Raw genomic sequence first — 10,898 nt, forward strand, 5'->3', positions numbered from 1 at the left:
AGTGCTCTGCAAGAACTGCATCTTCCTCAGTGGGGGAAAGTAGAGGGTGGGTGAAACTGCCCCAGCTTAGAGTCCTTCCATGTTGCACTTTGACTGGAAATTGTTTTGTCTACCTGGTTTTCATTGGATGTGGAAAGTCTGTGTACACAGAAGCTGGGGCCCTAGCCATGCAGGAGCAAAACTGCATCAGCCCTCTTTCCTCTTCCATTGAATGGGGTCTGAGTCAGCTCAACTTTGCTTTTTCCCCCACATGGGAAACACAAAGCCAGCACCTTTGCTGGCTGCACTATAGGCGGGAAAAGCCTCAGTGGAGCAAAGCAGCCTCTTCAACTGAATTGCCAGTTGAAGGACTTCCAGCCTGTGCTTTCACCTAATGATCCCAAACAGTTCCCCACTCAGTTTAGAAGCTCCTAGAAAGATGTAAAAAGTACCACAAACTCTTAGTAAAATGATATCCTATCAGGGTGGGAGAGATTTTTTTAAAAAATGTACCACACAATGAAGGCTGTTGATAGGATATATAATTCTCCTTTTACACACAGCCCTGTTTAAAAAAAACTTGGCCAAGCTATCTGGAATGGATGGGATGCCATAGTTCTAAAAAAAGAACCACTCTAGTTTTACTTGTATCTGAGGTTTTATTCTTTCCAGTGGTTTAAAAATAAGGAATGGGGATTGCCCTGTGTGGTATTATTTGTGTTTTCTTCTTCAGGCTGTATAACTTCAAGCAAGCAAGCAACTCATCTTAGTATGTTACACTATTCTTACAGTGGTAATGAACCAATGGACCTGGAACACTGATTTCATATGCCAGTTTAAACTTGCTTGTAAAGTTAAGTGGTTGCATAGTGTGAAGTGATGTTGCTGTCTGAAAAAGAAGTCTAATACTAGGTGCTATATGGTTTTGTCTTGTTTTGCAGGGTGAGAATCCTTTCACAGATGATCCTGAAGAGAAAGAGGAACATGAAGAAAGTGAGGCAGGAACAAGTGGAAACATGGAGGAAGGAGCAGGTGAAGGAAACAAAACTGAAGAAATAATTAAAAGTGAAGACAATGTGGCTGAGGAAAACCCAGTTGAAGAAGATAATGCAGAAAACAAAGGTGATGAAGGGGGAGAAGAACCACCAGGGCAGCTAGAAGAGTGGAACTTGAAAATGTCCCAGGAAGCCCTTGCTACTGAGCAGGAACAAGAACATGAAGATGAAGAAGATGAAGACGACGAAGATGAAGAAAGAAGAGGAACTGTACCTTCAGAGGAAATGGAACTACCTGATGAGTGAACTTTCAAATAAGGTTGACACATTTTGAGACTGCATTCAAACTTTTAAAACCATAACTGTATTTGTGACACTATATGGCACGCAGCTTTTGATTCTCATTGACTACACTTCACCTAGTTACAGCACTTAAAAACCTTTATCTGTAAAGTGTTTTTGGAAATAGCTTTTTTTAACCAAATCTTCATTGTATTAGCTAGGTTTTGTGCAGTACGATTTTTAAGTGGCTTTGTACTAGGAAACTACCTTTCTTTTTTCTTTCTTTTTTGGAGTAAATACTTAAACCCAAACTTTGTTAATCAGCTTGTACTATGCTACAACTGGGGGTGGGTGGGGGTAAATGTCCTCAAATGTTCTTCCCTTTTAATTTTGTATATAGTTGAAAATGTTTTTGTTCCCTAGCTAGCCTTGTCTGGAAATGTCAGCAGCAGAATTTTGGGTTCTAAATTCTGCAGAATTGGAGTAACTTCCATGCAACTGTAGCATTCTTTTATCTTTTTACTTTTCATAAACAAAGGTAATACTTGGGGTCAGCACAATAGTTTTGCAGTGCTTTTATTTAAGAATGATTGCTTCCAGTTGTTGGAGATAAAACACTATATTAGGACTTACCTCTGTGTGTGGTTTTCTGGAAGAAGCAGTAAAATGATTGATGGTCAGAGAACCCGAAAGAGGGATAAATATTATTTGCCCCTTCTTAAAAAGCAACTCAGCATTGCTCCAGTTGGGGTTTCTCCTGATGTTGCTTAAGGGATGTCATTGACCCTGCTTGCCTTAGATTGCTGTTCTGTAAAGAAAAGGCTATAGGAGCTCATATGAAATCTACAGATGAAGGTGTTTCAGAAATTACATTAAATATTCCCTTCAATGCAGCTCTTGGCAGTTGTCTTATTCTAAATCCTGCTTTAATTTACTTTAGGGAATCCAAACAAAGCTCCTCAAACAGTAATGTTGTATTTTAGCTCTACCCTCCCAAAAAGTGCTCACAAAACATTTGTGGTAAATTGCTACCAGTGTTCCTCACTTTCCATTTATTACCCTGTATGTATATATGTACATGCACTATTCTTACAGTGGTAATCAACCAATGGACCTGGAAAAAATTCATGAACATACTTCTGAATATGCATTAGGTGAGACAAGAGAAGCGTGAGTGAAAGAATAACTACAAACCAGGCTTTGAAGGTTTTGCTGCCCTAGCTCCTGTAGCACCTAGTATCTCATGAAAAAATATTGAAAGAACATGGGAAAAGACAGTGTATTGAATCAACAGAAATAGAAACATTGAAGGAGGTTTCAGAATATAGCTTACCCTGAAAATTTTGTAATGGTACAAGTGTTCTTAGTGTTATACAGAAAGTTGTAGATGCAACTGATACTTTTTATGAATGTGAAGGAGGGGACAAAAAATCCTATAGTTAAACCATAGTTATGTATCTTCAAAAGTTTTAGCTGTGGGAAAGAAGAAAAAAAATCTAGAATAGCTGCTAGACATTAGAGAAAGGTACATTGTCAGTAATTGCCACAGTTCGTATAATGACAGGTTGCTAGTACTTGAATTGTCAGTGCTGCCTTATTCCAACCGTCTTATGTCCGTGTCTGAAAAGATACAAGCATATGCTAGTAGTATAAATGTGGATAGCAAAAAAATGCCAACATACCTTACATCAGTTTGTGTAGTGCCTACCAAACTCCTAGCAAGTGGTGTTCTTCATAAAGCCTAAATATGTTCCTCAACAAAATATTTAGTAGCGTACTACGTATCCCCCCTTCATTATTGTACTACATTGTTAGCATGCTTGCTTGGGAATAAGTCACACTGAGCTCAGTAGAACTTACTTCTGAGTAAGCCTGCTTATGATTGCAGCCTCAGCATGAAGCTATACGCTATGAGGTTTCCAAATCCATATTTGTCTCATTACTGTAGAATAGCTGGAGACATTTTGCAAGTAGCAACTGGCACTTGTGAGGGATATTTAATACTTCTCTCAATTGCTGCTTCCCTCCTATAGTTCCTCCCCAGACCTGTTTCCTCCCCCTCCAAATGACAGGCCAGCTGTGGGGAAATCAGCCTTGGGGAAGAATTAGTGAATGAGGGAAAGATTCTTATCTGTAATGCCTTTTGCTCCTACAATTACATTACCACAGTGCAAACAGGTTTGGGTATGTATGCTTATTAGGGTTAAATAGTTCCTCCTAAGACCTTTCTGGAAGCTTAATCCGGTACAAGATCAATTGAAGTGCCACTGAGACCCATGGGAGTTCCTTTCTAGTTAACAGAGGCAAAAGATTGTGGTGACCTTATTTCCACTTAGAATTAACACTCAATTCATGAAGCTTCTGAATAAATAATGTGCAGCCAGGCTCCTAATTTTTGTATAAGAAATGGATTGAGCCCTTCTTCATGTACTAAGAGCTACATTAACCATCCACAATTGTTACTTTGCGGTGTTGAGCAACTGAATTATTGTTATTTGGGCTTTTGAAACGATAACCCAGAATTTTACAAGTACTTAACTGACATCTCTATTTTTGGGCCTTTTATTCTTCCAGCTGTGAACTTCTTTAGTTGCCTTAGAGCCTGATTGCTCTAAAAATAATGGAATTACAATGTATAGTAATTCAAAGCAATAAGCACCATCCTTTGTCACAGTTTCTAGCTTATTCTGTCCTCCAGAATTGCAGTTTCTATATCTGTGGAGTTTAAGTAGATCTCCAGGTCCAGATTCTAAATGTTTCTGTACATAGCTGAAAAAATAGTGTTTGGATTTTTCTGACATGTGTCAAGAAAAGCTTTGAGTAAAAAAATCTCCCTTCTATGCACTTCTTAAACGCATATGACAATTTATATCAACACATACTGAGTCTAAATGACAGCTGTCAATGGAATGAGGGTTATATACAGTAAGAAATAGATTTTTAAAAGTGTGGCTTAAGGCCAAAATCATTGTGCTTAACCTTTCTGCTTTTCTCCAACCTTTTCTGAGTAGCTGATAGCTTTGGAGGAAAGGGGTTAAACGTTCTTCCAGAGCTTCATTTGTCAGTTTCCAAGTAGCTGATAATAAGTAATAAAGGGAGATTTTAATCATCAATCTCCCCCATTTAAGGTTGACTTCTGTTAAATATTTTTGTAGTATTAATTGGGGTGCAGGACATCTGTAGCAGGGCAAGAAAGACAGTAGAGGTCCAGGACAAGAGAAATTTCTGTTGATATTATTTTGTGGCTAGAAGGGATATCCTAGGGAGGTGAAGGCAGAGGGAAATCATGGCACCAGTATTTTTCCTGCAGCTATATCCTTTTATCCAGAATGGACCTTCATGGGACAGAAGATCTGAGGAACAGGTTTTGTACCTACTGTGGAATGATCTTTTATTAAATATGATCCCCTATTTATATACTTCTTACTACACATTATTCTCCTGTTGAACACAGATATTATTGTTCATTGTTAGAAGGAAAATGGAGGAAGGTTGATCTGTCCTTTCAGGAAATCTAGCTTGGGAACTAAATTTCAAGGGTGGGGAGACCATGGGTTAAGAAGTATGCTAAGTATCCCATTTCTCTGTAGGAGATAAGTGTCATTTCCCTGCCAGTAACTTTCACCAATCTTTACTGTCATGATAGCCAAATATTTCTGACTCTGGAAGAGATTCACAGCAGGAAACATTTCAACATAAATGTTTTTGTCAAAAAAAAAAAAAAAACCTACCTGGTGCAATTCTCCTTTCTATGCCACTCTTAAAACACAGGAGCTGTCTTTGAGTCTGGGCCTGCCCCTCCTTTCAGTTTCTCCTCTTCAGTGTTGCCCATAATATATATACAAACCTCTGTTTCATACTCTTCAAATATTGTACAAATTAGCCTCCTGCTTGAATGTCATTAACTGTCTTGCTGTACCAAATGTTCATTTTGTACATCATTTGTTTTAAAAATCGTTATACTCTGTCATGAATTATAGTGTTCTGTCTATATAAAACTAGTCTAAATCAAGATGTGATTACTCAAGAGTGATTCAAAAAATGTCCAGAACATTTATTGTAACTTCAGCTTTTAGCTTTGTGTTTGCTGAATTTCGCAACACTTCGTAACGAGTTTGGAAAGCAGTGTTCACTTTCACTGAACTGCAGTGTTCAGTGTGAGTTCATTGCTTGGTAAAATGCCAGAAAAAAGGCCTATATCTACTGGATAGATGGACTATACAACTTGGCAATGAGTTTGCTTCTGTTTACTGACCTTGCTAGTTTCTGCACCATAAAACCAAGCTCTTCCTCTCTTTCTATGTCCTGTCAGCCGGGGAGACTTAGCTTCTTTCTGAGCAGGAAGCAAATGCATGTTCTAGCTCCTAGCACCACCTCCTCCAAACACCCAATTCTATTTCAAGTGAAATTTGTCCAGTTGTATTTGGAGGAGAACAAGGTTTATATTGGCGCTCTAATTACCACTGTGGCCTCCAATTTATTATCTACTGTTGAAGCAATTAACACAGCAAATCTAACCATCATGGGCTATGCATTATTGTGAGTAAATGTATGCAGTCAGGCTAGGGAGATGTAGATCATGGTCATGGGGCAAGTGTTATGTCAACATTTCTGTGACGAATGTGTCCCCTTATTGTATTTGTCCATATAATAAGTATCAGTTGGTCTGTTTATCTCTACTAAAACATAGTGAACTGACTTGCAAGGTTTTTCAGAGAGAGAAAGTTTTCTAAAGCTGTCACAAACAACAATGCAATTATCCTTGCTGTCATCATACAAAGTACATGTCTCTCATAATGAGCTCACTGATTGACACAAAGTACACTGGAACAAGGAGGATCCCCCACCTCAAACCCCAAAGAGAAATTCACTTTTGAGCAACTATGGTGAACAATTATGTCATCTTGTCACATGGTGGGAAAAATTATTTTCAGCATGGTTATGCTGTGCTATTTCATTATCTGTTGATACCTATATGATGTCAATAGCAATGTCCTAGTTCAAAGGGGAGGTATGGGTAACTGAGGCTTGAGTGCATCTGCAGAAGCAGAAGATTGAAGTGATTTATAAGATTCCCCAGATGACTGTAGAAGAGCTACAGCACTGGGTAAGATGAAGGGGGTGAAAGGAAGGAAAGCTAAATTAACTAATCAACTTAATGAAGATACAAAAAGGTGGAGGGGGCGGGTTTAGAACAATTAAAACATTTGAAAAAGTTCTTAACATTGGTAAAAGTGTAAATATTAAACAGGAAAGAGGCTTCAAGAAGAAGGCAGAGAAGATTTAAAAGATAAAGTAGTAAAATATATTAAAAACCTTCCTTCAGACTTTAGAAACACGTTGGAGGCTCTGGAAAGAATTTATGGAGTAGGTCCTAAACAAATACATAAGGGCCATCAGAATTTCATTATATGCAGTGAAATTAAGAACCTGCCATGCACTGAGTACTGTAGAAGATTTGTAGTATGAGAGATAAGATGGAAGTTTTCCAGGAGTTGCCAAATGATACTATTGGAAGACTGGATACAACATCTCACACACACACACACACACACACACACACACACACAGAGAGAGAGAGAGAGATGGAGAGAGAGAGAGAGAATTGGAAGATTATTAGAAGAAAGAATGCTTAGTGGATAGGTGGATGGATGGAAGTTTCTAAATCCTCAGACTAAAGATTATACTCCCCCCCCCAAAAAAAATAACCTGCTCATATCGTATATTTGTTTTATAATCACTCGCACCACTATTGTCTAGGATAGATTTTGTTCTCAGTTTAGTATCTGAACATGCTCAAATAAAAGTACAAAAGAGTCATGGCAATATAATAAATCCAGAATCTGGAGGCTAAGCATTAATTTGCTCATGAATCCACAAACTATTAGAAGAATCTAAAATGCTATTCAGTAAATGACACTGATAAAGCAAAGCCAACAGTATTATGGGACACTCTTAAAACATATTGGAGAGGGAATTTATAATAAAGGAAGAGAAAAAGGGGAATTTGCAGGAAAAATTATAATCAAGAATAAGGATAATACCAGAGAAACACAAGAAATCAGTCTCTGAAAATATTTACTGACATGACATTAACAAAAAATGAGAGGACTAAAATACCAAGCAAAGCCTAGGCAGCAAAGATTCAGTTAAAACAAAATTATTATGAATATGGAAATTAAAATTCCATGTTATCGATGTATGTATTAAAAAAGCTACTAAAAGTGGTGATTGTTATGTGACTCATAAATTTTTAAGAGTCACTACCATTTGGAGATAAAACATCTGAATTTTGGAGGTTAGTGAGAATATTACCTATTCCAAAATCAAGAAATGATGATATTCTTCAGGTTTCAGCCATCTTAAAAAATCAAGAGCCATTTAAAAAAATATATTTTAACCAAAAGATTTAATAACTTTGTTACAAAATATATTAATACAGATTAATATGGGTTTGTGCCAAGGAGACATATATCAGATACAATATGCAGTGTGAAATAATCTTTATAATGCTAAACTGAAGAAACAAAAATGTTCATACTTTGTTGCATTTAAAGCATTTGCTCATCTGGAATGGAAGTACAGTTCTGAACATACAGTACAACTATTTTCCCTATGAAAAATGATGAATCTAAGATATTTGTCACATAACATTATATGAAGGTGTATGATCAGTAATCAAGATTAATAGACTTGATTCTGAAAAATTTGAACTTCATATAAGGAAGGGCAATCATTTCTCCACATTAATATTTGCTCTAAGTATAGAGATACTTGCTACTTTTACAGAAAATACTAATATTATTGGAATGAAGATATGGAATGTGCAACATAGTCATTTGTATGTTTATCATCCAATTGAGAATATAAAAGTATTAAATATTAGAAAATTTCAACTGCCCTATAGGGTTAAAATTATTAGAATTTAATATGTATAAATATTACATAAGATGAAGAAAAAATGTAAAAGAAGCTAACTTAGATCCTTGTTATTTCAGTTTTAAATCTAGGAATCTGGTTAACAAGAAATATTCTTATATGAAACAAGAATCCTATTTGTAATTCTAGAAATGAAAAAGATATTGTATAATTTTAATTAATTTATCAGATAAGCATTCTATAGTACAAATTCATATATTACCAAAATGTTGTCCCTTGTTTCAAATTAATCCTTTGTGCCCTGCTGCTAATATAATAAATTTCTGGCACCCCTGAATGCTCCCTGCATGCAAAATTTACTGTACTGAATTCAGATTGTGTAAATTTTCCCTTGCTCAGAAAAAGGAGTTTAGTTGGGCATTTAGAACTAGAAGGAATAGCAACAAGGGAAGGAGGTAACTGAGTGATAAAAGAAAAGAGGCATGTTGCACATTTTACAGCTGCCCCATGTCATGACAGAAACAGACTGTGCCGATTCAGAGTGCACTGGAATACATTTGCAGCATGCATGCTGTTCTGTGCTGTCAAGTCACCTCTGACTTATGACGACCTTGTGAATGAAAGCCTTCCAAAATGTCCTGTTTAGCTGTTCTAAATTCAAGGCTGTGGCTTCCATTATGGAGTCGATCTGTCCCCCATTTGGTCTTCCTTTTCTTCCTCTCTCTTCTCCCTTCTCCTTTTCCTAGCACAATTGTCTTCTCCAGAGAGTTTGACTTTTCATGATGTGCCTAAAGCATGACAGCCTAATTTTTTGTCATTTGCCTTTCTAGTTCTGGTGTGATTGGTCCAGAGTATTCACCAAGTTCTCCTCCATGTTTTAAACACTTCAATTTTCTGTCTGCTTTCACTTTCCAGTTTTCACACCCATACATCATGATCTGGAATACAATAGCATGAATGATCTTGACCTTGTTCCCCAGTGGCACTTGATAATATCTTCTAGTTCCTTCATAGCTACCCTCCCAAGTCTCTGTCTTCTACTAATTTTTTGGCTACAGTCTTCATTGGGATTGATGACTATGCCAAGGTATTTAAAATCTTTGACAGTTTTGATCTCTCTATTTGTTAACACTAAAGTTCTGTAATTGTAATTGTTTTTAGTCATAATTGTTTCTTTAATGTTCAACTACAGTCCTGCTTTTGCACTTTCTTCTTTCACTTTCCTCAGCTGTCATTTCAATTCATTTCTGCTTTCTGCCAGGAAGTTGGTAAAATAAGCTTTTCTTAAATTATTGATGTGCCTTCCTCCACATTTCAATCCTTCCTCTGCTTCTAATTCAGCTTGCATTATATGTTGTGTATACAGACTGAACAGACAGGGAGATAAAATACACCTTTGCCTATATGAAATCATACTGTCTCTCCATATTCTGCATTGTCCATGACAGAGGTTATCCATCAGGACAATCAAGCACTGAGGAACACCCATTTCTTTCAGGATCATCCATAGCTTCTTGTGATCTACACAGTGAAAGGCTTCGCTTTAATATATAAAGCATGGACTGATCTTCTGAAAGTCTTTGGCTATTCCAGTACACAATGTACTGGAAGTAGTAACAGTATATCAAGTACCTCTTCCTTTTTGAAATCCAGTTTGAACATCAGACATTTTTTGCTCCAAAATTCTTTGTGAAACACCTTAAGCATCACTTTGCCTGCATTGGAAATTACTGCAATGGGTGTTGCACTCTTTTGCATCTCCCTTCTTGAGGATTAGAATACATATTAAATATTCCCAGTTTGTGGGCCATTGTTTTATTTCCTATATTTGTTGACATATTTTTCTTAGGATTTGAACTGGTTCAAACATCTCTGCAGCTTGGAATGGTTGAATGGGTAACCTATCTACTCCAGTTGCTTTTTTCCTTCCAATTGCTTTGAAAGCAGCTTTCACTTCCTTTTTGAAGGAGTCTGTTACCCTTTCATCTCTTCTCTACAGATTTTCCCGTTGGTCTTCTAGCATTCTTAATCTAGGTTTGAATTTCCCTTTGATTTCTTGGATCTTCTAATTTTCCTCTTCGGTTGTTTGCTTTTATTTCTTTGTGCTAGTCATTGTTTTATATCCATCCATCCATCGAAAAGTTCGATTCAAGATTCTCACTCTATTTCTTTCATCTTTTGCTTCTTGCCTGACCTTAGTAACTGCGTTTCTTCTGACATCCTTTTGTTACAGATTTTTTTTTGGCATTTCTCCACAATTGTTCAGTCTCGTTGTCAGTTACGTTGAGTAATGGCCAGTCTGTTGTTTACATGGACTTTAAATTTCCCTGGAATGTTATTTTGATTGTATTTTGACACTATGTCTCTGTGAGCCTTTTTGGCTTTGATCTGATTTTTGACTTGAAACAATCCAAAGGGAAACAGTAATATATAGGGCTTCAATTTGGTAAACTACTGTGATACCAAAAAACCGAATAACACATAGAAGAGTCGACTATTGTATTTCCGTGGCAGGAAAAAGTGCAGCAGGTCAAACAACTTGCAACAGTGCAGGGGTCGGACCTCACCCCCCCCCCCCACACACACACACACTTTGAACTGTGTTTTTGCGGGCGGAAGACCGCGAGAAAGTACGCGAGATTTTCAAAGCAGACCCTTGTGACTTCCGCAGGCGAAGACTGCATTCGTCCAGCTGCCACATGCGTTTCAAGGTGCAGAAGCTCTGATTTTTACAGCTTAGTGTCGCAACCAGAGCGAGCGCAG

The 10,898-nt window shown here is 37.2% G+C and overlaps 1 protein-coding gene across 1 annotated transcript in view; it reads left to right on the forward strand.

Annotated features, from left to right (window-relative positions):
- The window catches only part of AKAP8L (A-kinase anchoring protein 8 like), a gene marked incomplete at its 5' end in the record, with an annotated part of 31,196 nt that extends 25,928 nt beyond the window's left edge, over nucleotides 1–5,268 (forward strand). The window contains one exon of the mRNA XM_044453638.1: nucleotides 921–5,268. Within this exon, the coding sequence (XP_044309573.1) occupies nucleotides 921–1,280 (360 nt within the window). The remainder of the gene's footprint in view (nucleotides 1–920) is intronic.
- Nucleotides 5,269–10,898: the final 5,630 nt, after the last annotated feature.

The sequence above is a fragment of the Varanus komodoensis genome, unplaced genomic scaffold, assembly GCF_004798865.1.
Source record: "Varanus komodoensis strain SLA01 unplaced genomic scaffold, ASM479886v1 scaffold7_1, whole genome shotgun sequence".
Lineage (NCBI taxonomy): Eukaryota > Metazoa > Chordata > Lepidosauria > Squamata > Varanidae > Varanus > Varanus komodoensis.